This window comes from Agelaius tricolor, unplaced genomic scaffold, assembly GCF_023055355.1.
Source record: "Agelaius tricolor isolate 1412-34295 unplaced genomic scaffold, bAgeTri1.0.p SCAF_8, whole genome shotgun sequence".
Classification (NCBI taxonomy): Eukaryota; Metazoa; Chordata; class Aves; order Passeriformes; family Icteridae; genus Agelaius; species Agelaius tricolor.
Window position 1 is genome coordinate 2,811,406 of NW_027269268.1, and position 27,033 is coordinate 2,838,438.

Below are 27,033 nucleotides of genomic sequence, written 5' to 3' on the forward strand. Positions count from 1 at the left end.
ATTGTGAGCATGCAAAAGCCTGGGGAGGATGAATTCAGCCTGAAAATATTTCACCCGCAGCAGCACAGCTCTTCCCAGAAGGAAAGAGGTGAAAAGAGGTGAAAAAATGGTCCTTGTACCTCCTGGCGTGCCACAGGTGTCTGTCTCCTGGCTGGGTCCTTGGAGCACGGGGAGCTGCACTTTGGGAGCTGTTTATACCATGGAAAGGCAGGACCCTGAGTCCCTGGCTCCCCTGGGTTCATACCTGGCTTGGGGATCCCAAGGGAGGTCCAGAATCACGGGATCACACAATAGCTTGAATTGGAAAGGACCTTAAAGCTCTTTGTGTTCCAACCCTGCTGCCGTGGGCAGGGACACCTTCCACTAGCCCAGGCTGCTCTGACGCTTGTCCAGCCTGTCCTTGAACCCTTCCAGGGATGGGACAACCACAGCTCCTCTGAACAACCCGTGCCAGGCCATCACCATCACAGAGCCAGGAGCTGGCACAGCAGGCATCACCTCTGGGTGTGGATCATGGGGCAGGGAAGAACTTGGACACCCATCCCAGGCAAGGAAGAGGGACAAGTACCGGTGACACAGAGCACCCCAAGCGGGTGCCACCGGCTGGCACCAGAGCCCTCCACGCCTGGTCCCCAGCGTGTGACACCCACCGGCAGCGTGTGGCACCCGGCATCCAGCCCCGGTGCCTCATCTCGGGACAGGCGGAGCAGTCCAGCACGGTCGGTCCCTGGCAGCCGGTGCCCGTGCCCGCGTTCCCGGCGGTGCCGGTGCCGGCAGGTGCCGCTGTGGGCCGGGCCGGGCGGCGGGCAGGGGGCGGGGGGCGGTGGCGGGGGCCGGGCCGGGCCGGGCTGGGCGCTGCGTCCCTCCCGCCGCGGCTGCCAGCGCCGCCGGCACCATGGGCTGCTGCTGCCGCCTGCTCTTCCTCGCCCTCCTCCTCCTCCCGGCGGGTAAGCGCAGCGGGATGGGCGGGGGGCACGGCGGGGACCCCGCGGGGTCGGGCGGGGAGCGATGGGGGCCGCGGGGACGGAGGAGCCCCGCGACTGCCGGGGACAGCCCGGCTCCTTCCCGGACCCCACCGCGGGTCCCGCTCACATCCCCCGTGCGAGGGGGTCACCCTCAATGACGGCGGTGCGAGAGGTGTCGCACCCGCTTTTCCTCACCCCTCGCCCCTCGGAGGGTCCCCAGCGGAGTCCCCGACTGCGCGAAGGAGGGCGGCTGGATGGGGCCACCGGAGTGTCCTCACGGCCACCCCCTGGCCGGGCTGGAGTCACCCCGGCCCCGCATGTCCCTTCCCTCCGCGGTCGCTGCTTCCAGGGAGCTTCTGTGTCTTTCCCTGGCCTTGAGCCGAGCTCGCACTCCCCCAGCCCCTGGCGTCTCCCCCCGGCGGTACCAGTGTCCCCATCTCACAGAAATTGCCCGATTTCACACCTTCCCCCAGCGAGGCGCTCGGCGGGGACACTTCTGTCCCCGGCTGATGCGACAGCGAGCGCAGGTCACCCCTCCGCCCGCCCGCCCAGGCTGGGCTTTTAATAAACACGAGGAGCCGCCTGCCCGGGAACATGGAAAACACACTTGCATAACCGGGGACGCTGCGCGGGAGGAGAGAGAGATCCATCGGCTGGGATGTCACTGTCACATCGCTGCCGGCACAGCAGCACCAGGGGACGGGCCCGGGCCGGGCTGAGCTCCCCGGCACAGCCCGCAGGCAGCAGCAGCCGCGGGACCCCCAGCCATGACCCCGGACCTCGGGAGATCTTCCCTGGATCAGGGAGAGCCGATCAGGGAGAGCGGGATGGATAATTGTCCCTGAAAAAGGGAGATTTGCCAGCGAGTTCCTGATCTGTGCTTCCCGAGAAAATGCGTTCAGGAGGGATGGGGACGAGCATTGGGATGCTGGGGATGCTCTTTCTTCTCCCTCACGGGCCCAACTGTGCCCCTAAAGCAGGCGGTCCCTGCCGGGAGGCAGCCTTTGGGGGCGGGCTTTTCCCAGCGCCCCGGCCAAACCCAAAGCTGTTCCCACGACCATCCCTCTCCAAAGCTCCAACGCCAGCCAGGCTTGGCACAAGAAACAGGAAAGATTTCCCCGGACTCTGGTCCCACGTCCCTCAGGCTGCTCCCAAACAGCCCTCGAGCATCTTTCAGATGCTTTCTGCAACATTTTTGGCCTCACTGAAATAATTTTTTTAAAAAAGAAAAAAAAGTGTGTGTGTGTGTGTGTGTATGTGTATATATATCTATATCTATATATATACATATAGATATCTTGCTTGGGAGGAAACACCAAGCACAATTTAAATTTGCTCCAGGCTCATTCTTCAGGACCAAATGACAGCCAGGATGTCACCGGCCAGGAGTGAAATAAGTCTGGACTTTACCTGGCCACGTAATGAAATAGCAGCGTCTCGCACAAGGAAGTTTTTATCCTGTTATTACTCCTTCCTCTGGATGGAAATCGAAACCTGTTTTCCTTTCCTGACCTGGTGCCCAGCCACAGGCCCACTGTCCCCTCCTGCAGCTCCCCCTGTGCCCTAGCTGGGACATTTTTAAGTGCCTTTTAGAAGCAGATCTTGGTTCTGAGTGCTTCTTCGCGGAGGCTCTGGGCTGGAAGAGCTGCTTTTTGGGCTCTCAGAGCCTCATGGGCAGTTTAATTCTGCCACTGAGGAGGCAAATCTTCAAGCACTCTGGTCCCCCATGAGCTGAAGGACAGGGGAGCCGGGTAATTACCCCCTCTCCCAGCCCAAATGAGCAATCAGGCTCTAATACCAGAGGATGCTCCAAAATTCCTCTGCCAAGCCCAGTTGCTTCTCCCCCTGGGAGGGGCTGGAATGGGGCTGATGCATGTTGGAAGCTGCACCTGGAAGCACTAATTAGCAGCCAGCCAGGAAAATTATGGAACTGGGGAGTTGTCACCTGGGCAGAGCTGCTTCTTGCAAAAGTCCTGGCTGCCTCCAGAGCTATATCTAAGATATGGGAAAAATATTGTGAGGTGTCCCCAGCAGGCAGGTCCATCTGCCAGCTCCCAGCCCCAGGAGACAGCAAAGAGCATCCCATGGGATCCCTTATTCCCCTTCCCCAGGGGAAATCAGCACAGCATAACACTTGTTGGCATGTTTCAAGAATATAACTAGAAATTCCTAATGTATTTTTTATTTAAACAAGCAAGACCTCATTTTAGAAGGGGCTGGAGCTGTCAGCTACTGCTTTCCACCCCAGGTCCTCATCAGATACCTCTGGCTGTACAGGCTGACAGGTGTTTTGCCACTCTCAGGAGGAAAAAATCACCTAAAAATTCCTCTTCACCTCCTTTTCTGCTATAATTTCATTGCAGCATCAGCATCAAGGGCTTAAGGGCTGAATAACTGAGCAACATTTAGTTTTGGGGGGGAATCACTACCTTTTCCTTGGCTGGAGCCTGGGTTCGTTGTGCCCCCAGCAGTCCTCACCTCTGGGTTGGGATCATGGGGCAGGAAAGAACCTGGATACCCACCCCAGGCGAGGAAGGAGGGAGTGTGCAGCATGCAGGGAGCCATGTGAATTTAACAAAAAAAAAAAGCTATTTTCAGCTGGGAAGGATGCTGCAGCTTCCCTCCTGCCTCCTCAAGGGGACTCTGCCCATGGCAGCATTCCTCAGGCTCTGGAGGGTGTGCAGGCCTCATGGCTGGGACAGATGGACACATGGACACAGGGATTTCTGCTGTGCAGCTGTTTCTCTGAGCTACAGAAAGCCTCAGAGCAATTAGAGCTCAGGCACTTAACGAGCATGCAGCAGAATAAAACTAATCATGCAGGAAGCCAGCTTGGCCTGCCAGTAAATCACAGCAACTGCACATTTATTGGATCTGATGGCCCTGGCTGCCTCTCACGGGCAGGGAAGAGCTCTGCCTTTTACCTGGTGCTGTTTCTGGCCTCTGCTTTTCTCCCTTGGTGTCCTCCTCCTCTCAGAACTGGTCTCAGACCATCTCCAGCAGAGCCTGGCACTGAAAACAGAGGGGACAGAGCAGCAAGGAGTGGAGCAGCACGTCAGGCAGGGGTGCTGCTGCTGGCACTGGGGGTCACCAGCACTCACAGGCAGTGCTGGAGCTTTGCTGCACACCTCCAGCTGGAGATGCCCACAGGAGCCACCATTTCCCACCACTGATCCAGCTGGGTGGATCAAAATCCCAGTGAGTGTGAGACACAGCTCAGAGCCGGCAGAACTGCTCCCAGACCTCCCCATCACCCATATTTCTTTGGGATAACGAGGCAGGAGTCCACAACAGAGCCCCAGAAGGACAAAGACACAGTTAAAGGCCCAGAGCAACCACCACATCCTCTGTGCTCCTGCCCCCACATCAGCACAGAGCTCAGTCACAGCCCTGTGCACTGCAGGCAGGGCCCCCAGCCAGGGAGATTTGAACATCCCCAGATCCCAAAATGCATGGGGACAGGGAAGGAGAGGCAGTGCAGGGCTGAACAGCTGGAAAAACTCGTTGAACCCAAAGCAAAAACCAGTTTGGCTTAGTCCTAGCTGATGTAAGGAGAGCTTTTGCCATCCACAGCCAGATGCTGCTGGTTTTACAGCAAAGAAATACAATGAAAATCATACCTGAGCATTAACAAGGGGGAGGGGAACTTCCAAAAATCAGCACAAAGTTATGGGAATCCCCAGCCACAGAAACCAAAGCTGAGCCAACGAGGTCACAGACAGGAAATCCTTACTTATATTTACATCTAGACTGTTTTACTGCTCTGCATCACTTAACCTGGTGACAACCCAAGGCACGCTCAGGGGACTCAGGGCTGTTCTGTCATCAGCATTTGGTGAGGAGCAGCATGATACAGGACTGGCAAAAGGTATTTTTTTGCTCACTCTTGTGATTAAAGCCCGGTTTCTACAGAGCTTTGCTTTAAAGAGCAGTGATGCTTACCTATGGCCTTGGTCACTTGTGTTTTCTGGGTGTTTGCCAGCTGCTAAACTGGCACAGAAAGTGGCACCCAAGCTGGCTGCACCAGAGTGTGTCCAGCAGCTCTCCTTGTTTTCCTGCTGCTGCTGCTGTATTTCTTGTTCAGAGCAGCTGGTGAGATTCCTTGTGTAAGGGCAGGCAGAACAAACAACACCCATGTTGTGGAAACTTGCATTATCCCTTTGTCCTTGGCTGCTGGGGGAGCATCCCTGGCCGCAGCTGTAGGTAATTGGGGCTGCTCCTGGGGTCTCCTGTCGCTGTGTCAGAGGCCCTGAGCTCTGCAGTGAGGCTGGCTAAAAGCTCCATCTCTGCCTTTATCAGTGGATGTTTGTTTGCTGCTCCGGCCTGATGTCATTCACTCGGGCTGGAGATGTTCTCTGGTGGCTTTTAGGCTGCCTTTCAGCTGGCAGAGAACTTCAGGATCTGCTGCAATGGCTTTTGGAGTGCCTGGGAAGTGCATCCTGGAGAGGCTGCCAGCCCAGGTCAAGCAGCTCTTTCCCAAGAGGAGCATGAGCATCACTCAGCTCCTGCAAGGGCAAGACCTGCCCTTCTCTGTGCCTTCCAGGAGCCAGGAGAGCATCCTGGCAGTCGGAGAGGGAGATAATTCACCAGGAGAGAGGGATAATTCCTCAGGTTGGCATGTGATTAGGGCTAATATCCCCCTAAGAATATCCCCTAAGAATATTCCTTTCCCCTAAGAATATCCCCTTCCCCTAAGAGCAGGATATTAGATTGACACAGCTTTGGGGGCTTCTTTCCCTGGCTGTTTTCTGTATTCCTAGTGAGAAAATCCTAGGAAAAGGACTTTGCAAAGCTGCTGTGGGGCCCTGGAGTGTGACACTGCTGCTTTCCTGGGCAGTCACCTCATCCTGGGAGGCCCCCGCCTTGCTCCCTGATGGATTCCAGGAGGGTGGTCAACTGCCCTAAGTGAATTAGATGAGCAAATTCCTCAGGGCTGAGCTATGCTGGGCAACCTCTGGGAGCTGACATCCCTCAGTCCCTCTGACAGCCCCTACTGGAGGAGTTTCAGCCTCCCAAGCCACATGGTCCTGTGTGAAGTGCTGTGGCTGTCTGGTTTGTCCCTTGTCCCCCAGCAGCAGCTCCTGCAAACCAGGTGTTGGTGAAACCAAGAAAAACTCTGCTTGGCTTTTGTTTTCCTTTTGGTTTTCCCTTTCAGATGCATTGGGGAGAGGACAGGATGTGCACACAAGGCTGCCCACCAGCTGGGTGCAGGGACATGGATGGAGACACATGGAGCACCAGCCAAGGAAGCCCTCAACCCTTTTGTCCCTCAATCCTAACCCCATTCAGAAGCAGCCTGTGTTGCCTCTGGGATCATGGCAGGGCTTTCCTGGGGTTACCTCCTCTGGGTGGATCCCAGATCCCACATGGAGGAGGCAGGGGACAGCACAGCACAGGCACGGGCTGCTCGTAGGGAGAGGCAGGGGATACCAGGGCTGAGCTGAGCTTCCTTGCTCTCCTGGAAAGAGTCCCTGTGACTTGTGACCTCCTTGGCTGGGAGCTCTCAGCCAGCAGCCAAAGATTGTTCCTGCCTGCAGTTCTGGCTCAGCCTCCGAATTTATGCCCCTCAGATGTTATCGGAAAGTTCCTGACTCATCCCGGCCAGCAGCACTGCCAGCTCTGGTCTGCCTCCAAAGTTCAGGCAGATCATGGGAGCTCTGCTGACCCCAAGCACTTAGGGACATCAGGGTGGCTTTGCAGGGAGGTAGAAAGCTGCCTGTGTCCCTGAGGGACCGGGAGCATCTGCACTTACAGAGGTAACAAACTCCTGAGGTCCCGGCAGGATCCTGCTTGCTGGGCTGCAGAGGCTGGCTGGGACCTGCTGGAGAAATCTGAAAGCTCCAGGTGTGAAAATATTGACATATAGATGGATTCTGAACCGTGTGGTGTGAAGGGTCCTTGGTCCAGGCCTCCCTGCAGTGACCAGATTCCAGCTTGTCACCCCTCTCCTCCTCCCTCTTCCATGGTTTGTGTCCTCGGCCTGAGCAGGGTGACAGCTCAGAGCCATCTCCCAGTGCTTGTCCTCAGGACAGCAGAGCTGCCATGGCCTCAGTCACTCCTCCAAGACCCCTTTCCTTGGGAAAATGGGGTCCTTCCACATGGGTATCCACAGGACCAAAAAAAGCAATTTTGGCTGCATTAATGAGTCCCTGCTCACCAGTGCCAGATCCCATTGTTCCTGCAGACAGGCACTGCATGTTTCTGTCCTCCCCACTCCTGATTAGTTCATTGCAGCTGGAGTGAGCTCCTGCTCTGCCCAGTGCTGGGCTTGGGATGCTTTCTCTGGGGGATGTAAATAAATGAATACATGGAATTAAAATGCCTCCCCATGTCACACAGTGCTGGCACACTCTTCCCTCATCCCAGCCACACTGAGGAGGCCAGTGCTGGACCCGTGCTGAGTTTTCCCCCCCTGGAAAGGGGAGAAAAAGCCCCAGCAGTCAGCTGGTGGGGACAGAGGGAGAAATGACTCATCCTCGTGCTAAGAAATGGAGACGAATGAATGCACAAGGAAATGGGGGGAGAGGAGAAAGAGATGTCTTGTGTTATCACTCCCAGCTGCACAGGGGCTGCTCTGAGGAGGAGCTGCTTCTCCTGCTGCTGGCAGCAGATGGAGGGGGTGATTGGAGTGATAGGGGTATCCCAAACTGGGATAGCTGGTCTGGTTTCAGCCTCACCTCTAGGTACCCAGCAGTATTTCCCCTCTCTTCATTTTAGATGGCTCTCTCCACTTTAAAAGTTATTTCCAGGTGAATTCCCAAGCCCTTTAGCACTCTCCCAAGCACCAGCTGGCCCCAAGGATTGCTCTGTCACTAACATTTCTTTGTCTCACTCCTAGGACTGGGCCATGACTCCCCAGAGCCACCCCTCATCCCCATCCACCCCCCCTTGCTCTGGGGGGGTGTCCCAGTGAAACCAGACTCCAGGGATGGCCCCACACCGGCTCCAGGCCAGCCCCAGCTGCCCTTGTCCACGGGACCCTCCAGAGATGGGACACCCTCCAGGCCCCTGGAGGGGGATGGCCACAATGCCAGCACCCCGGTGGCAGCACTGCCCCCTGCTCCTGTCCCTGTGAGTGCCATGGCCACAGCAGAAGGTCCCTCCGTGGCCTCCAGCCCCAGCTCGGTGCCAGCCGCCCCGGAGGCTCCTCGGACAGCAAACCCTGCCAGCCTGGCAAGAAGCACCCTGGATTTGGGGGCAGCTGCCAGCCCCACAGAGCTGGCTGTGCCATCACCTGCCCCCTCCCTTCCCAGCAGCCAGCCCACCTCACCCCCCGGGACAGGCCTGTCCCCGACACCTGTCCTCGTGAGCCCGGCCGTGACCCAGCCACCACTGCTGGCCAAGGATGTCCCTTCCCTGGGGACACTGGCCATGGCACCGAGCCTGGCCACGGAGCCAACATCCCCCCCAGTGACTGTGATGAGCCCCACGGAAGCCCAGGCCACGGCCTCGGAGAAAACCACTGGGGTCACCATGGAGGAGGTACCACGTGCCCTGAGTGCAGGTGAGCTCTCTGTGTGCACACAGAATGTCAGGGTCCTCAGGCAGGACAGGCAAACCCCCAAATTGGAAGGGAAGAGGTGCTCAGCTTCCTGAGAGCATCACTCTGCAAAATTCCTGGAGCAGCCCGTGTCATCTGATGCATTGGCAGAGCCCGGGAGCGGTGGATAACAAATCTCAGTTGCCTGGAGATGTGGATAAAATGCTCAGTTCTAAATTTGACTTGAACCACTTCAGGATGAGAAGAAACAAGTGGCTGGATGGTGGGTGCAGCCTGAGTTAGGATGGTGTAGGTTTTAATTTTCCCTCCTGGAGCCCTCAGGAAGCTGACACGAGCTTCTCCCTGTCCCCTTGTGCAAGCATGGGCAGCTTAAAAGTGCTCCACGTGGGTGGAAAAGGGGAGACCTGGAGCATTTCCTAGCCTTAGCTCAGCACTGGATGCTCCCAGCACTGGATGCTGTGCTGGGAGCAGCAGCAAAGAGTGAATCCACAGTGCCCAAGCTGTGTTTCATCCCACACATACCTGCTCTGCACTTATGGCAAGGGGATCATTGCCAAGATAAAGGGGGGCCCGGCATCCCCTTTGGGAAGCAGTGAGGGAATATTCCCCCCATCAGAGATGGCTGGGAGCAGATGGGGTGTGGGATGTGTGCCAAGGAGCTGGGACTCATGAGGGAGCTGAACCCTGAACCCTTTCCTTTCTGGTGTTTCCTGCACAGGCAGCATTGTGGCCATAACCGTGACGGTCATCGTGGTGGTGGTGCTGGTGTTTGGGGCAGCTGCCTACCTCAAGATCAGGTAAGGCTGGTTTTGGGGTGGCCCCCCCTCCCTGAGGCTCCCTCTTACCATCACCAGGATGATGCCAAGTGGCAGGAAGATGGTGTCCCCAGGTGTGGCAGGGCAATGTGGAGCCTCTGGTGCCAGCAGGGCTCCGTTTCTCACCACTCCTGTACTGGAAAGCAGAGTTTGCATCCCTCATTTTGCAACAGCCCTGCTCAAATGCCAGGGATGCTGCTCAGCATAGTCATATCCAGTAATTATCCCTTGGGAAAGCTGGGACAATAAACAGCAGCAGAGCCCAGTGCTGAGCATCCCTAATGAGCCTTTGCTGACAGTTGAGATGAGCAAAGGTCTGGTTTTAATTCCCTGGCTAGGCTCATTCAACAGGGGCAAAATTCAATCTGGGCTTCACTTCTCCTGGTCCTTCCTCTCAAAACACCCCAAAGCTTGACCTAGGGAGCCTTTGCATTAATATTTCTTCATCCCATTGCAAAATAAGTAACAAATCCTCAAAGTAACCTTGGGTTTGCTCTCCCTGGCAGGCACTCCTCCTATGGAAGGCTTCTGGATGACCATGACTACGGCTCCTGGGGCAACTACAACAACCCCCTGTACGATGATTCCTAGCAGGGATGAAGCAAAAAACCCCAAAAACCTTTAATTTATAAGTAAGCGCTTCTGCAGCAGAGCATCCGCTGTCGAGGAGATGCCGGGCACGGAGCCCCTGCCTCAGGCAGGATCACCACGGGGCTGCTGGATGGCAGGAACTCGAGGGCAGTGCTGACAATAAACCTCAATTTTGGCCTTTGAGCAGGAAACCAGGTCCTGGGGCAGGCCAGCCACTTGTTGGAGACAAGGGAAACCAAATTCCCCAGGGGGAAGGGATGGGGAGGTCAAGGGAGAGGATGGAGGTTCAGCCAGTGCTGTGGCATCCTTTGAAATGCTGCTGCTCTGTGATCTGGGGGGGAGTGGGGGGCTGCTGAGCCAGAGCCAGCAGTGTGCCAGGGTCTCCTGTGCTTTCACATGTCCCTTTCCCTAAAATCACTTCCCTGTGTTGCCCTGCTACGAAATCCTTTGCCTTGTCTCCCCAGGAACCATGAACAGCTATGGGGCTGCTCAGTCACTGCTCCCTTTCTTTTCCTGCAGGTGCTTCCTTGCACAAGTTCCTAATTTAATTTTTTCCATTTAATTGTGGGGGGTTTGGTCCCAAAAGCAGCCCAGGAGCCCACAGGAAGATGCACTGACCATCCATTTCACACATGTGGCTGCTCACTCCACAGCTTTGTTTCCATTCCTCAAAAAAACTTGGCTGCTAAAATACAGCGGAGTGTTCTTTTCATCCCCAACTTGTGTTCAGCTTTTAGTGTGGGAAGGCTGGGGGTGGCTGATGGCAGAGCTGGTTTGGGAAGGGGATGCTCAGCAGCTTCTCCCTCTGGCTAAATTCCCTGGCAGTGGAAAGCAAAGCCCTCAGACCTTGATGAAAACAAGAAAATAAACCTGTGACTGGTTGTTGCACCTCTCAGCCACAGCCAGCCTGGAAAACTGTTGGGCCTGGGAGCATACACAGGGAAGCACAGGCCCTGAACATGCTTAGGATGAGTAAAATTCTTTTTCATCTTTTTGGCACCCAAGAAGCAGCAAATTAGGCTACCTTGGCTAAGAAAAACCACAAACTGAGTTAAAAAACCACCACCCTTCTTCTCTGGAAATAAACTGGGCATTGTGCTGCTGCTGCCAAACTGAGGGAATAAAAGGAGAAGAAAAGCCATCCCCTTCAATTAAAAGTATATAACTCCAAGGGAGTAAATTCCTTTTTCATAAAGGAGGACAGAAATGGGGTGTCAGCTTTCCTGCTCCACCCTGTGCCTGGATCCTCAAAATGAACTACTCTCTCTTACCCTACATTGCAAGGAAGAAGCTGTACATATTTTTGGGGATATCCCGGGGTGAAAACAGATTCCTCACCTCTCTGGGACAAGACACCATCCCCCATGGATGATGTGGACATGGACGATGTGTTTCCATCTGCAGGACTGTTTGCCAGCACGAGCCAAGGCACAGGGCAGCCTAGGGAGTAACAGATGCCTTTGGCAAGTGGAAAAAGCACTTTATTCTGGGGGGTAATGCCCTCAGAGGGAGGATGCCTGTGTTCCAGGCAATGCCTTCAAACACCCCTCTCAAATTCCCACCTCAGACCCTCTGGCTTACTGATGGGTTTCTATCCCACACCAGTATAGCAGGGGAAAATGGGGAAAAGCAACCAGGACATGCCCTAAAAAAGGCCCTTTTCCTTCTCTTTTAAAAACCAGCAGGGTTAAACCTGCTACCAACTTGTTTCATTTGCAAAACCAGCCAATTCCCATTTTTCCTGAAGGCTCCCACAAGCCTGGCTCAAGTCCACCTCCTCCCATCTCCCTTGCCTCCCTCCCTCCCCCCCACCACCCTTTGGCTCCATTTCATCTCAGAGCTATTTTATTTATACAGAAAGAGAAATAGCTGGCATAGCTCCGTGGTGTGGAACTTCCCATCCCCTGAGCCCGTTCTGGCTCTCCCACCCTGCCCTCGCCGGCTGGGATCTTCATCCCAGCTTCCAGACTCCCTCTGGCCTCCCTAATGATGCTCTTGTTTGGTGAATATTTCCATGCATCAGCCACCCTTCCAAGTCTGAGTTACCAGAGTGAGTAGCTCCAGGTTGCAGGTGTCAGAAGCCAACTCCAGCCAGGACCACGAAGGAGAAAATCCAAGGAAACCACCCCGTTTCCAGCATGGAGGTCCCAGCACACCCCTGGGCTGAGCCTTGCAGAGAGAGATGCTGCCCCTCTGAGGTATAAACAGTACAACATGAGGAGCCTTTCCCTCACTTCCAGCTGGAAATTCAAAAATAGATGGATTCCCTGCAGCCAGGCAGGAGCGACACTGCCCCAGGAGGGGGTGGCTGAACAGAGGTTTAACACAGAACACCCCCACTTCCATCCCAAGTAACACTATTGGAGCAAGCCAAAACCACACCAGAGGCACCAAACCAGCCCAAAAATTGGGGACCCCAACCAGCTGAGCCCCTCAGCCCTGCACTGTTCCACTTGCTGCCTCTCCATGTTCCGCAGAGCTCGGCAGGCCCTGCCTTTATTAATAGCTCTGTGACCTTGTGTGCAGCTCCTGAGCCTGCTGGAACTCTACTTTTTTTCCCACAAAGCAGCAATAATCCCTTCTACTCCTGATTCTGGCCTGGAAGGGTGAGCAAGGCAGGATTCCGGGTGCCAGGGAGTGAGGGAGCTTGAGCTGCTGCTTCCATCCCTGGATCATCCCAGTGCCCTGATCCCAGCATCCTTCCTGCTCCCATCAGCTGCACCTCCATGGACAGGGCAGCAAAGCTCCCCAGAGCACCTTCCATCCCCTAAAGCAGCTCCTTGCCTGTCTCTATCCCCCCTCCATTGCCTTTTATCCCCTGAAAATGCCATTCCTTTTCCTGCCCTGCCATTCATTCCCTGGCAAAGGGAGTTAAGGGCTCGGTGCCAAGATAAACAGACCAAACAGTGGTTCAGCATTCCCTCAGCATTCCCATTCCCTCGTGCTTTTTCCAGAGGCAAACACCAAAAACAGGGGAACAAAAGGTCAAAATCACCTGGATCCTGTACCATGAATAATTTTCCTTCCCAACACCAAAGCTCAGCTCAACTTAGAATTTTCTTTCAGCCTCCTCTTGTGGTTGGAACCCAAACAAGAATATTTCCAATTAATAACTGGAATAAAATTAGCTTCCCATTTAACAGCAAAGCTGTTTGGTTGTGGACTTGACCAGCACAGTTTTACCATTAGCCACACACTCCAAGGCTACTTGGCCAGAGTTTTCTGGGATAACAACTCCTGCAGGCTGGTGGGAGCCCCACTGGCACTTGTGGGCTTACCTGTGAGCAGGTCTCCATACAGGGAAGGAGGTGGAGTCACCAGGTGCCAACCAAAGCAGCAGGGAGTCTTGCTCGTACCACAGAACAAAAATATGAAAACACAGGAGCTTGTAAAAAATAAAGCACTGATTTTCCTGACAGTGGCTTGGGCCTCACACCTCCCCATATCCAACCATTTTTCAGCACTGAATCATGGTTTAAACTCAGCTGGGAATTTCCAGGGAGTACGTGTGTGAAAGAAGAGCACATCACGCTCAGTGTAGTTTGTTTATTTTAATAGAGACCTTTTTTTACATTTATTTATAGCAGTGAGAAAAGTGCTCCAGAAAAAGATACCCCAGTCAAGGCAAGCTACAATAGCTACCATCCAAATCCTAAATATTCCCTACAGAAAATGGGCACTGCTGGATTAAGAAAAGCTCATTTTACAACAGAACAAGTTAAAAATGAGTAGTTATAACCTGAAGAGGAACCAATCCTTTTTTACATCTTATTACTGTAAAGTATCTGCATGTGAAATTCACAGAGGACTTCCTGCAATATTTAAGACTGCAAAACAGCTCAGGCAGGATGTTACATGAAAGAGGGTGGAGTTGGGGTTTTTATTTCTTTCAAAAGGCAGCGGTTCTCCCCCAGTGAAGTTCTACCATGAACAAACACCAAAAAAATCACAGAAAACTGGACCCTGGACTGCTTTATTTCACTGAAAATCCCAGGCTCAGCCTGATGTGGAGGATGTGCTTCACTTTAGGTACCTAACCAGCAAAATCTAGCTATGTACGAGTCTCAAACCCCACACCACCTCAGCCTTTGCCAGTGAACAGTGTAAAACGAGGAAGAAACAGGGAAAAAGTGACTGCAGCTGGCAAAGGAATCTGAGCAGAGGGACAGCAGCGAGTCAGGATGGGTGTCTAGGGGGAAAAGGGGGGCTTTGCACCTGGATCTTCCAGCTGCTCATCCCAGCAGGCAGGGCAATTCCCTTGTTTCAAGGGAATTCTGTACACACAGGTGACAGTGCGCAAAGGGAGCCGAGGATGCCACCCCTGCCTGCTGTCCCTGTGGACACTCATCATTCCCAGGAGGCACACACGTCATTCCCAGGGAACACTACATCCCCACACACTGCCCTGTGGATGCTGGCACTAGCCCCAAAGGCCTCTCAAAGCAACCCATTTTCCCCCAGAGCTGCCTCTCCACCTCCCTTCCCCTTCAGCTGCCCCCAAACTCCTCCTGCCGCTGCGCCGGCCGCTCGCCACATCTCCTTGTGCTGCTCCTCTCACCTGCCTCCTCCCTGACGCAGCACAGGACTCCTTGAACTGGGAAAACTGGAATTTTTACTGACACAAGAGTTGCTTTGTTCCCAAACCAGTCTCTGCCGGGGCCCGGCCAAGCGCGCCCCAGTCACTGCTCCTCCAAGGACAGCCGGCACCGCCCGTCCTGGGCCGTGTTGTAGGACTCACAGCTCTGGCACTTCATGCCCAGCAGGTGGAACTGCACCGTGGAGCGGGCGTTGCAGTCGTTGCAAAGGATCTGCAGGCACACAGGGGAGGGAGGGAGAGGCTGCAGCACCAGCGGTGGGTGTATATAAACAGCAATGACAACATCCTACGCCTACACGTGACTGCTCCTCAGCATTCCCCACCCCTTGGTCTGACTCCTGATCCAGCACGCATCCCTAGTGCCCTCTGCTGCCAGGAACTCCGAGGCACAGCTCTAGGGAAGCCAGGCAAGGGTGCCCTCTTACCTCCACCATCATGTTCTGGTACTCGGTGGGCATGGGGGTCTGTGCCACCTCGTTGTCCAGCTGGCGCCAGTACCTGGTCATGTCCAAGGCCGAGTGCATGCACAAGGGACACCTGTAGCCTCTGGCAGAAAGAGGGGGACATGTCTCAATCAGAAGGTGAAGTGACACCATGAAACAAGGCCATTGGTAGGGACAAGTTTCACATTGTACCAGGCAAACAAACAGCACAAAGCAGCAAGTTCTGGCAAACAGAATTGGAAATTAAATGCACTTTATCCCTTTAAGTTAGCCCTTCATCCCTTTAGGAGCTGTCTTTAAGTCAGTTGGTGCAGAATTGGCACCAACTCATGATTTTTACCTCTTGAAGCAATATGTTTGGACTAGGGTAATATTGAGAGGAAAGATGCTTGGAAATACTTACTCCTTCAGCATTTCGTCGTAACATGTTCTGAAAATGAAACACAGGTCAGTCAGAAAAACTGAGTTACTGACAGGGAACACACTTGCACTGCACAAAGGGAATAAACCACACAGGTATCCCCACGGCAGAAATTAAAAGCATCCCTAGGCCAAGTAACAGGAGAGCTTCACACTGTCAAACCTGACTGAGAAAGAAGACAACCCCCCTAAAGAAAATGCTTCCTGGAGAAGTCTGTCCCCACAATGCAGGTGCCTCAGAAAGCAGCTGTAAGCAGCTGGTACAGACTGAACGCTGCTGAATAAACACCCAACACAATGCAGCAGGTGTTTCCCTTGCTCAGGTGTCTGCTTTACCTGTGAAGAAGGTGACCACACGGCAGAACATGGGCTCCAACACGAGATGTGTGAATATCCTGTTTGGAGGCAAATATAAGACAAAAGAGAAGAAAATCAATTCACACACAGTCAAAAATAGGGGCCACACACAGTTATCCAGGAGATGAAAAGAAGCTGCTCACCTCCAAACATATTGGACAGTCCTGCCTGGAGACATTTTCAATACACTTTGCAAATGGAAAAAGAGAAGAAAACATTATTCTGCTGTGTAGTTTTCTGTGTTTTTCTACATTGTAAAACTCCAATAGGTAAAATTTCTTATGTCTTCAATTAGTCGCACTTGTGTTGCTGTTAGGTGAATTTAGAGAAGGAGAACCCACTGCTCTCCCTGTTCCTGTGGCCTCAGATGGGGCTGAGGCACATCCAGCTTCATATTCAAGGCATTCCTTTTTAAGATATGGAGGTAAGTGGTGCATCCTCACCTTGTGCTTTCCTTGGAGACTCAGGCTCAGGCACAAATTACACTTGGAGCAGTGGAAGAAATCCTCCTTGGGGCCAATCCTGTGGAGAGAGGAGTCAGGGCAGGGCCGGTGCCCACAGAGCCGCGCCCGCTGCCCGCACGCACCTGCAGATGCCACAGTCCTGGCAGTGGTACTGCTTCTTGTCACGGTCAAACAGGTGGCAGATGTCACAGTAGTACTCCCCAAAGAGGCTGCCACAGCCCTCACAGCGCTGCTGGGCCTGAGGGGACACAAATGTCCTGAGTGCTGTGCCTGCTTCCAGGCTCCAAAGGGGTGTGGAGCTCCTGGAGCAAGGCTGGGAGCTAAGAAGCAATCAACAGAGTGGAGAGGACAGGCTGAGGGAGCTGGGCCTTGATAAGGGATGGCTGAGAAGATCTAACCCATGTCTGCAGGGACGTGGAAGGTGACAAGAAGATGTAATCAGCCTCTGTTCCGTGCTGCCCAGAAACAGGCCGAGAGGCAATGGGCAGAAGCTGATGCACAGGCAGCTCCACCTGAACAGGAGGAAGAGCTTCCTTCCTGTGGCCTGGAACAGAGAGACTGCGGAGTCTCCCTCACTGGAGATATTCCAGAACCGCCTGGACACAGTCCTGTGCCATATGCTCTCTAATCACAGGACATTCTGAGTTGGAAAGGGACCCACAAGGTTCACAATGTCCAACACTCAGCCCGGCACAGGAGTGCTCCGAGCATCCCATCAGGTGCCTGACAGCAATGCCCACATGCCTCCTGCCCTGTGCCAGGACTGGGGCCGTGACCCCTTCCCCCGGGAGCCTGTTCCAGTGCCTCTGGGTCAAGAACTTTCCCTACCATCCATCCTAAACCCCCCCTGACACAACACCAGGCCATAACCTCCCGGACGCACCTTCTGCAGGAGCCGGCAGCGGCTGCACTGCACCTCGGACACCCGGAACCGGTCCAGCTGGTGCTCCTCGGCTCCGTCGTGGCACAGCCGGCACGGGTACAGCTTCCCGCAGCACGGGGCCTGCCAACGGAAGGACACGGCATGGAGCGGCCACCACCCCTGGCATGGCACGGCACGGCACGGCCCCCGCTCACTCACCCGCAGCCGGCAGCCCCGCCGGTAGTGCTCGCATCCCTGCTCGCATCCCGCCTCGCGTCCCTCCGATCCCCCCGCCGTGGCCATGGCCGCCGCCGCTGCCCGGTCCCGCTCCACCCCTTCCGCTTCCTCACAGCCTGTTCCGGAGGATTTGTAGGTTTCAGAATGGCTCCCCCCGCTCCCCGCCTGGAAGCCTCGTGTTCCCCTTCTCGCTGAAGCCTGGTTCGAGTGGGAGGGGAGCTCTGGAGATGTCCCAGTCCGAGCTCCCTGCCGAGGCGGGGTCACCCAGAGCAGGTGATACAGGACCGCATCCAGGCGAGTTGGGAATGTCTCCAGGGAGAACTCCACGAGCAATCACAGAATCATAGAATATTCCAACTAGGAAGGGACCCGTCAGGATCATCGAGTCCAACTCCTGACCCTGCACCCCACCAATCCCACCAGGTGCCTGAGAGCCTTGTCCGAACACTCCCTGAGCTCAGTGATCCCTGCGGGTCCCATCCAACTGAGCAGATTCCGTGAGTTCTTCATGTTGAGGTGGAGCTCCTTGTGTTTCAGTTTCTGGCCACTGCTTCTTGTCCTGTTGCTGGGCACACCAGAAATCTGGCACCATCCTCTTGACACCCATCTTGTATGGGAGATACTTGTATGGGAGATACTTGTATGGATTGAACTTGTATGGATTGATGAGATTCCTGCTGTCTTCTCTCCTCTGGACTGAGCAGGCCCAGCTCCCAGAGTCTCCCCTCCTGAGAGAGATGATCCAGACTCCTCCATCATCTTTGGTCTCTGCTGGACCCTTTCCAGCAGCTCCTTGTCCTTCTTGACCTGTGGAGCCCAGAACTGAACACAGCACTCCAGATGTGGCCTCACTGGGGCCAAGCAGAGGATCACCTCCCTGGACCTGCTGGCCACACTCTTCCCCATGCAAAACCTTCCCCTTAAACCTTTCTCTCCTCCAAAAACCCAACTTTCCCCCAAAAACCTCCACTCTTTCCTCCCCAAACCTTCTTTTCCCCCCTGCATTTGCCCATGGCTACCTGACTGACTGCTGTGGCCAAGTGGAGCATCCACTATGGGGACAGTCAAGCCCAGAATTGGAAGATCTTTTTATTTACAAATGAAATGTACATGTCAAGAGACAGCATAGAGACAAATCCCTAAATACAATGAGCTCAGACCATATTCTCTCATGATCCATGGATGGGAAAGGCTGTATTTTGTGGAAAAATAAGTTCCAAAGTTAATGACACTATGTGGGTTGTGACAGCTATTGGAAAAAAGTTTTGAGCAAGACAGGGACAGCCCAAAACTGACCACAGAGAAACTAAGGCCAAGTAAGCAAAAACTGTTTCCAAACAGTCAAGTTTTACTGTCCCATTCTCCTAGAGAACCTAAAGGAACAATGAGTTACTGAGACATTCCACGTGCCACCTGCATCACAGCTTAGTATTCCACAGGGATATTCCTTCCTTCACCATCAACACCAGCCAGACAACATAGCCAGGGCAAACACCCCAAAGACAACTGCCCAGATGTGGGGTCAAAAATGTGAAGGGAAAAGGAACCTAAACCAAAGTGACAAGTGCATTAGCGAGGGTTTCAGAGGAACAGCTGCAGATTTGCACATTTAGATATTGTATTTCTTGCACAGATGTTTTCTTCACTGTCAAGGCAAAGGTGCTTTTCGATCCAGATCAGGCAGCCCACTGAAATATGAGAATTTTGACAGCTGCTTTTGTCAGGATTCACTGAAAAACAAACCCTCAGGCGGGCAGCAGCTGAACAAAAGAAAGCCCAGCTTCCTTCAGAGTCCTCCAAAGCAGCTCCTGCCCTTGTCACACACCAATGACCACTACTCTTCTCAGACAAGACCTGGCCCTAAGCCAGAAAGTCAACATTCCAGGGGCTGTTTGCATGCAACAAATCCAGCAGAAAAGGCAGTGCAAGCTCCATCCTTGGCCTGGACCCGAGCCACTTCCGTGGCAGTCTGCTGCACCAACAGGAGTAAGGGATTCTCCTCTCCCCTGCAGACACCTGGCAGCTTTAGACCCTGGAAACTCAGACGGATTGTTCCCACTGTTCAGTCACCTGCATCAAGAGGAGAAAAGGAGAATGACTCTGGACAGACTAACAAAACACAGAGGTGCTCCCTGGTGAAAGGCTTCCTTTATTTTGCTTTGTTACACATCCTTACCTCACTGAAGCTGTGCACTTACACCTCTGTGCTTCACAGATCAGAAAACTCAAGTTGTTTTTTCTCCTCCCCACATGCAGGCAGCCAGCTTCCCCTTTTTTTCCTGTTCTACCAGCTTGCTCAACCCCCCAGTTCTGTGAGCTGCTTCTTTTCCAGCCCCATTGCCCGGCCCCTCAGCTCAGGAAAATTATTTACTGTGCACAGTGAGCTGTGTACTGTAAGAAGTCTGTCATAGCTGCATGTCCTGATCAAGAATGTGAAGTATAAAATAAGTTTCCTATTGCACTTCCCATCTCTAGGTGAGTGTTCATGAAACTATCCATTTGGAAGCCCCCAACAGGCTACACAGCAGAATGCAAGCCCACCTTTTACAGGCAGGTGTGACCATCTCCCCAGGGCTAGTGCTCGACCCTGGGGAAGTTGGCTTCTGATGCATCCAGCATCAAGGTCCCTGACAGCTGTAAATTGAGAAAGAAAGAGACAGGATCAATTTCCAAGTGTAGCATCAACAAAGACAATCAGAAACAGCCTTCTAAAGACACATGCAATGCCAACACCTAATTCAAAACAAATCTGTTCTTTGGTCAAATCAGGCTTCAAAAATGCTCCCCCAGTGTAAGACTTAAAACCCTGACGCAAATTCTGCTCCTTTAGGTGTCAAACTGGAATTCTGTGGGCCATGCTGTTGAGAAAGTCACCAAAAACCAAAGCAAACCAAACAAGTACAGAGCAGCACAAACCACTTTATTGCCTTGCTACCTGCTGTGAAGGCAGACTTGAGTTATGAAGGTCGATAGCAGCGAGGGAGGGGATTCGGGACTCTGCAAACATTCTATTTTCCTTCTTCAAAAATCTGGGATGCTGAGCTGCAAAACACAACCAAGGCAAGCCATGTTTAGGGAGTGAGGGCTGACACACTGCTTCTTGACACTTGTTGGGTGCCCAGGTTCTATTTAGAGGAGCTCAAAGTTCCTACCTTCTGCTCCCCTCAGCTCAGGGAGATGATTTAGTTCTGGCAAACGTACATTTGTCTTGAGAAATTCCCATTTCTTCTTACTTGCCTGAAGGATAGGTTTTTCATTAGTAACCTATAGTCAAGGGCATATGGAGCAGTTCATGAAAATATAGATAAAAATAAAGCTATTTTCAAGCTTAAAAAAAGCAGTGGCACAGCAATGCTCTGATGTAGCTGGAATTTGTCCAAGAGTGAGACTAAAGAATTTGATGTGTGTGAAGGAATTCAACCTGCTCTAGTGCTTTTTACACAAAAGCAATGAAAAAGCTAGAGCAAAATAAAAACAATCATCTAAGTGAGGCTGCTTTTGGAGAGATAAAATACAGCCCTTGGAGAATGGCTGGGATTAGTTATCTGGAAAAAGGCAAGTGTTCCTGGCTGGCACAGTAATCATCATGCCCAGGTAGTGAGAGAAAAGGAAAACTTTCCATTTCACTTGTTTTCCTTATCAATTTTTAATGCAGTTATGACATGACTAAGTAAAGCCCTGGCCACATTAAATCCAAACCCTCGGTTCTGCTTCAGTAGCACAGCACACATGGTCTATCGCTCCTGACCAGGCAGGAGGCTGTGGATATATTCCAAATCTCACAGATATCCTGTGCTGGACTGCTCCCCTCATTTAAAATTGCTTTCTGACATAAAATATATTTTATCTAAGAACTGTTAGTGAGGGATAATGAACGAAAAATCTGCAAGGAAAAAGGGGTAACAAAACCAGTAGTATTTCTAGTATTCTAGTATTTCTAGTATTTTTAGCAGGGAGTTATGGTGAAAGATGGACCAGATGGAGTTCCTGAGAATACAACACACGATTGAATTAATTTTTGCTTCGCCAAGGAGGACAGACAGACAGATGACTCACCGGTGTCAGGCTGACATTGCAACGCCCCACTGGAGAAGGCTTCCGTGCCTTTAGCAAGGGGTTCAAGTAGCTTTTACTCTTTTCATCAAGTCTGTAATCAGAAATGCCCCACAGCTGGTATGAGCTGGGCTGACACAGCCAATATAAAGCACCAAATGCAAGGTGTCCCAAACCCCGCATCCTGTGCTCCCACATTGTCACCCTGCCCCTCCCAGGACATCCCAGGAATGGATAGGAGCTCCCCTAGCTCTGCTCCCTTACCTGTAATTAAGGCTCCCAGGCCCAGACCCCATCCCAAATGTAGGAGAGAAGTTCTGGTTGATGGGAGGGATAAATGTGCCCAGGCTCTTGGCATAGTCCAAGTTGCTGCTGGAATCTTTCAGGTTGGTCTGAGGGCTCAAATTCAATGGGTGGATTGTGTTGTCATAGAGGAAGCTGAGCTTGGAGGATCGATCTGCTTTGTCTGCATCAGCTTTAGAGGGCTTGGTCTTTATCAGCTTCCCATCTTTGCTCCTTGGGCCTATGCTGAAATCCTGTTTGGGAAGATAAACATCATCTTTCCTTACAGTCATGGTTAAAAAAGCAGTTTACAGCAGTGCATGCAGGGAAAAAAAAACATGTCAGAAGCCTACACATGCATGATTCTGCAAGAATCTAATGGAGACGGAATTGGTTTTGTTAGAAAATCTCTGCTTTCCATCAAACAGGAGAAAACTTGTCAGGGTTCCAGCACTCTCTGTAAATAAGTCACTTGAGACCGGAATCAGAAGTGATAGAGGAAAACCAGCTGTATCCTGTGTCTCTTCTGAAGAAATTAAATAAAAACTCATCTCAATGTCACCTCAAAGTCACTCTGAAGCATCCTTGGTATCCAGTTGAAAGGAAAATTTTTAATTTTGATGACAGGGCTTTAAAACAGGTTAACAGCAGCATAAAGCATGACTTATGCTTCCCAACTGATTCCCCTCCAGCTCTGTATTGCCAGGAACTACAGCACTGTGTGGTTCACCTGAAAGGGACTGGCCCAAGAGCCCCCCGCATACTCCCAAGCTATTTCCTAGGAATTTAAACTGCTGCACCTATTTTAAAAACAATTATTTAAAACATGAGAAAAACCCCCAAAACAATACAGATTTGGAAAACACAGATGGACCAACCTGAACACTGATGATTTTTCTTTCTTCTGAAACATCATCTTTGTCCCTTTTATTGATTTTAGATTTTTTTTTGAACTGATGGTCTCTGGCATCTTTCTGGATTATTTGTTTAAGCTCCTGAGTAAATCTACATTCCATATAAGGAGAAAAGAAAGAAACAAATAATAAAAGGGCTTCTGTTTATCTTAATAGCATCATCAGTTGTTAAGCCCAGGTTCCTATAGACTTTTAAACAGTCAAACAACCTGTGCCTTTTAACTAATGAGAAGACAAATGTAATGTATACATTAAATAAAATCTTCTGCACACATTTTTCACAATACAGCAATAAAGCAATAAAATACAGTAATACAGCAATAAAAAATAAATCTGCACTAGTTTGGGGCAGATGCAGTGAGTGAACACAGTGTAAGACCGTACTATCCAATGTGAGGTGACACTGATTAGTTAATGTCACAACAAGGTAAATGTGCCACTGCAATGTGTTCCCTTCCAACTCTATTTTCAGGAAGGTCAAGCCAAAACAAACTGAGGCATTCAGCAGATGTGAGCTCTGCAAACCCAGCAGTGTGCAGTCTCCAAGCACAACTGCTTCACTTCTTTCTAACCTGAGCCTGCAGTGAGCAGGAAAGGAGCTCTTACCTCTCAGCAAAGCCGTCCTTGTTGAAGAAATCACCCTGCAGGAGTTGGGCGCACGACGGTCTCTTGTCTGGGTCAATCTGCAAGCACTCCTGTCAAACCAGCAGGAGGACAAAAACAAGGCAGGAATTAAACCAAGGCTTTGGCATGAGGAAAAGATCCCTGCAGTGACCCCTTTGGCCCTGCAGGGCTGGGTGTCCCCATCACCCTGGACTGGAGCTCTGGGATCCCCCACCAAGCTGCCAACCCAAGCTGCTCACTGCCTGGGGAGCTGAGAGAAGGGCACTTCAACATCCCTGTGCTCAGCTGTGTGAGGTGGAGGGCAGGGAAACAGAGGAACACTCACAGCAAACACTCAGTTAATTACCTTGGCTAATTCCAGCGCTGCAGCAGGGAGCTTGGGATAGCGTTTCTCCAGGGATTCGAGCTCCTTCACCTCAGGCAACTTCATGCCAGCAAAGAGGGGGTTTTTATAGAATAACTCCTGTTGTCTTGGAATTAAGTTACCTAGAATCAGGTAAACAGGTGGAAAATACAGGACAGTCAAACATGTGAGAGGCTGAAATGCTAGTTGGGGCTACAGTCTGGCTTGTTATCTTTCCACCCATCAAAACAAATCTGAGCCCTTCACTCCTGAGCAAGCCCCAGGGGCTCTTCTTACCCAGGCACTTGGTGATATGGTAGAGCTGGTCAATGTCTGAGTCTCCAGGGAAAAGGGCCTCTCCTGTAAGCATTTCTGTTATCAGGGAGCCAACAGCCCACACATCCACAGGCCTGGGGAGAAAAACCACCAGCACCCCAGCTCAGCACAGCTCCATGGCTCCAAAGGCTGAGGCAGGGATGGAGCACCCACTGCACGCTCCCCAGAGCCCTTGCCAGGCTGGCAGGCCAGGCTCACCTGCCATATTTGCTGTCCCCCACCAGCAGCTCCGGGGCTCTGTACCAGCGGGTGGCCACATAGTCCGTGTAAGCTTCCCCAGAAGTGGCCAAGGGCCGGGCAAACCCGAAGTCACAGAGTTTCACAACTCCTGATTGGGAAACCAGGATGTTCTCTGGCTTAATATCCCGATGGATTATCTGCACAGAGAGAAGGAAGTCAGGCAACCTCCCTGTGTGTACATAGCAAACTGATTGGCTCAGCAAGAAGTGCATCTTTCTCATATTCAAGTAGAAAATTACAGGCAAACACAGAACCACTACTTTCAGACACATTTATTTTATGTATCTCTTTTTCCTTTCTAAGTTCAAATACATACAAATACAAAAATACACACTTCTATTCTAATATATCTATTGATTGTAGCTGCAGAGCTGATTTCTTGTAGATACTTACATTATGGCTGTGACAAAAGGCAATTGCTCTCATAATCTGAAACAAGTATTTCCGAACCCTCTCGAAGTCCAGTCCATTGGGAGAGTCCTCGAGGTCATTGAGCACCGTGTGATCCACAAACTCAAACACCAGGTACCACCTCTTCTTCCTCTTACACACATCCAACAGGTTCACCAGGTTCTCGTGCCTCAGTTGCTGCCAAAAAACAGGGAATGTTTAGTGAGGGAAAACACTTACTAAAAGCTATAAAGGGAAATTTAAAAAAAAAAAATTTGCAGTTAACTTTTTTCACTGCAGCCCAGCTGGGACAGTACCAAAAAATGCAACTTGAATAAAAAGAGGAAGAAAAAGCAGCCAGTTATTGTTTTCCAGTTTTTTCCAGTGTTTTCCAGTTATTTTGTCATGTATACTTTTGTTTATTTTGTGTCCCCAGCAGACAAGACTCCACCTCCCATTTGTTACACATTTATCACACACCAACACAAAAGGCCATGCTACAGAGCACAGTTATTTATTAGCTGGAACCTGGCAGGGAAACATCCCCAGAGGCTGCCTGGAGGCAGCAGCATAGCCCAGGGGTGGGACACAGGAAGATGCAAAAGGACTGCAGAGCACAGGGAATGGTAGGGGAAACTCTGCCAGGGCAGAGGCAGTGCCAGCCAGCCTGCACCTGGGCCTGCCCAGATTTCTTAGAAGGTCTGACAAGAGAAGACTTTTTAAAGGGTAACCAATAAGAGAAAAAGCTCTTTTCCCAAGAATGATTTGTTCCCCACACAGGAAACCCAAGGAGGTTTTTGCTGTTTTCAGACACAATTAAATTTCTGCCCAAACTCGAAGAGAAAAAAAAAAATTAAACCCAAAGATGGACAGGGAACAAGGGAAGGAACTACAAAGAGAATAAACCTCCAGGTATTTATTTCCCCTGTGAGAGGCCACCCTTCCTGAGCTGCATATGCAAACATTCCCCTTGCAAAGGATCCATCCACCCAGGAAAAGCAGTTAATTCCCAGCACACCTGGGTGCTGCTCAGTAACTCAGGAACTCAGAGCAGGAACAATCCAAGCTCACGGAGATCCACTTCAGAAGGGTTTGAAGGGATAATGCTTGGAGCTGCATGCATTTCTATTAATTCCAATTCTGTAGCTCTCGCAGTAAAGGCAAACACCACTTTTTTTCCCCTCTTCAGTGCACAGGAACTGTAAGCTGGCAGATTTAGGAAGAGATGCTTGTGGCAGACAAAAGGACAGGACCCAGGTTTGCCAGTATTCCCACCTCTGGAGCACCCCACATCACAGAAGTAGCCTGGAAATAAGGTTTTCCTTCTTTTTTTTTCACCAAACAGATCATCTGGGTCCCAATGTTCCAAATTCCCACATGTGCCCATGCAGAGGGACAAGCACTGCACATGGGACAAACATTCCTGTGGGGCAAGGGAAGCTCCTCAGGACAACCCATGGCAGTGCCTCACCACCTGACAAGGAATCATTTTTTCCTGATATGCAGTCAAAAGCTGCTCTCTTTCAGTCTGAATCCATTCCCCCTCGTCCATCCCCACAACAGCAACACCAGGCAAATCCCACACTCCAACAACAAAGGACACAGTGCACACATGGTTCAGGGAATCCCACAGCAGTCCTTCCTGCCAGGAAGGTGCCATGGATAGAAAAAAAAAAAAGGAAAACTTTCCTACAAGCGTTTTCCTGTCTCAGGTGACCCCGGCAGCCCCCAGCCCGTTTAGGGTCACACTCCCAGGCTTTGGAAGGTCAGCGTTTCTTCTATTTCCAGCAAATCCACAGCAGGAAAGGCCAGGCATTTGGGACAGGGGGACAGCCACCACCAGGAGGCAACAGAGACCGCACCGTCCCCTGGCAACGCCAGAACATCCCAGGATCCGCCAGGTGCGTCCAGCCCGGCGCTCAGGCCAAGGGAGCAGCGGCTCCGCCAGGCCACAGCCCGGAGGGTTCCATTAAATCCAGCACCTGGAAATCCCAGCAGGGCCCAGGCGAGTCTCCCTCGGCCTGGGTTGTGTCGGTGACACTTTGTGAATGCTGTGCGGGGAAGCCGAAGGAGTTTGAACACAAAAAACCCTTTGCAATTTAAGCACGAAATTGCTAGAAAAAAAAGGCGGTGCCGCCGGCCTCACCTTGAGCAGTTTGATTTCCCTCAGGGCGATTTTCCTCACCGCCGCGTCGTCCTCGCTCTCAAGGAACTTCTTGACGGCCACGATCTGCCCGCTTTCCCTGTTCCTGCACTTGGTCACCATCCCGTAGCTGCCTTCCCCCACCAGCCCCAGCACCTGGTACTTGTCCATGGCGGTGGCGGCAGGGCGGGAGGGCCCGGGCCCTGCGGCAGGGCCGGGCCGGGACACGGGGACAGCACCGGGATGGCGACACCGCGGCCGCCGCCGGCTCCCACCCAACGCGACCGCGTTACCGCGGCAACGGTCCGGCGTAAAGCGCGGCCGCGCCCCGCCTGTCGCGAAAGGCGGCCGGAAGCTCGCTCGGCTCTTAAAAAGGCCTCATAAAATGTTTTGAGGATGAAATGTTATAAAGGTTGCTTTTTTTAAAGCCGCTAGGGCTTTAAAAAGCGTACTAAG

The 27,033-nt window shown here is 52.1% G+C and overlaps 3 protein-coding genes across 4 annotated transcripts; 1 reads left to right on the forward strand and 2 right to left on the reverse strand.

The window, feature by feature from the left end:
• Window positions 1-880: 880 nt before the first annotated feature.
• PARM1 (prostate androgen-regulated mucin-like protein 1) lies at window positions 881-10,591 on the forward strand. The gene is made up of 4 exons (XM_071431309.1): window positions 881-947; window positions 7,804-8,469; window positions 9,185-9,263; window positions 9,788-10,591. The coding sequence occupies exons 1-4, from the start codon at window positions 896-898 to the stop codon at window positions 9,870-9,872; spliced, it is 882 nt and encodes a 293-aa protein (XP_071287410.1). The 5' UTR covers window positions 881-895; the 3' UTR covers window positions 9,873-10,591.
• Window positions 10,592-13,408: 2,817 nt separating this feature from the next.
• Window positions 13,409-17,380, reverse strand: RCHY1 (ring finger and CHY zinc finger domain containing 1). The gene is made up of 9 exons (XM_071431314.1): window positions 17,235-17,380; window positions 17,037-17,156; window positions 16,276-16,391; window positions 16,133-16,211; window positions 15,833-15,877; window positions 15,669-15,727; window positions 15,316-15,342; window positions 14,895-15,015; window positions 13,409-14,680 (listed from the first exon to the last, which is right to left on the reverse strand). The coding sequence occupies exons 1-9, from the start codon at window positions 17,316-17,318 to the stop codon at window positions 14,552-14,554; spliced, it is 780 nt and encodes a 259-aa protein (XP_071287415.1). The 5' UTR covers window positions 17,319-17,380; the 3' UTR covers window positions 13,409-14,551.
• Window positions 17,381-18,325: 945 nt separating this feature from the next.
• Window positions 18,326-26,888, reverse strand: CDKL2 (cyclin dependent kinase like 2). Of its 2 annotated transcripts, none has more exons than XM_071431312.1 (13): window positions 26,581-26,888; window positions 24,438-24,632; window positions 24,003-24,181; window positions 23,766-23,878; window positions 23,472-23,611; window positions 23,108-23,196; window positions 22,466-22,592; window positions 21,570-21,841; window positions 21,309-21,399; window positions 20,405-20,489; window positions 20,188-20,294; window positions 19,794-19,886; window positions 18,326-19,322 (listed from the first exon to the last, which is right to left on the reverse strand). In XM_071431312.1, exons 1-12 carry the CDS (start codon window positions 26,746-26,748, stop codon window positions 19,827-19,829), a joined length of 1,626 nt encoding a protein of 541 aa, XP_071287413.1. In that variant the 5' UTR covers window positions 26,749-26,888; the 3' UTR covers window positions 18,326-19,322; window positions 19,794-19,826. The 2 variants fall into 2 exon arrangements, with proteins under 2 accessions (XP_071287413.1, XP_071287412.1); XM_071431311.1 differs by having other exon boundaries at window positions 20,405-20,516.
• Between the last annotated feature and the right edge of the window lie 145 nt (window positions 26,889-27,033).

Excerpts from the sequence above, each read along its gene's own strand:
- RCHY1 (XM_071431314.1), bottom strand. The coding sequence starts at position 17,318 with ATGGCCACGGCGGGGGGATCGGAGGGACGCGAGGCGGGATGCGAGCAG. Across the intron at positions 17,157-17,234 it reads GGCGGGGCTGCCGGCTGCGG|GCCCCGTGCTGCGGGAAGCT; the intron begins GTGAGTGAGCGG and ends TTCCGTTGGCAG. Across the intron at positions 15,878-16,132 it reads GTCTCCAAGGAAAGCACAAG|TGTATTGAAAATGTCTCCAG; the intron begins GTGAGGATGCAC and ends CCATTTGCAAAG.
- PARM1 (XM_071431309.1), top strand. The coding sequence starts at position 896 with ATGGGCTGCTGCTGCCGCCTGCTCTTCCTCGCCCTCCTCCTCCTCCCG. Across the intron at positions 948-7,803 it reads CCTCCTCCTCCTCCCGGCGG|GACTGGGCCATGACTCCCCA; the intron begins GTAAGCGCAGCG and ends TCTCACTCCTAG. Across the intron at positions 8,470-9,184 it reads ACCACGTGCCCTGAGTGCAG|GCAGCATTGTGGCCATAACC; the intron begins GTGAGCTCTCTG and ends TTTCCTGCACAG.
- CDKL2 (XM_071431311.1), bottom strand. The coding sequence starts at position 26,748 with ATGGACAAGTACCAGGTGCTGGGGCTGGTGGGGGAAGGCAGCTACGGG. Across the intron at positions 20,295-20,404 it reads TGAGCTGAGGGGAGCAGAAG|CTCAGCATCCCAGATTTTTG; the intron begins GTAGGAACTTTG and ends TGTGTTTTGCAG. Across the intron at positions 19,887-20,187 it reads CAAGTCTGCCTTCACAGCAG|CTGTCAGGGACCTTGATGCT; the intron begins GTAGCAAGGCAA and ends CTCAATTTACAG.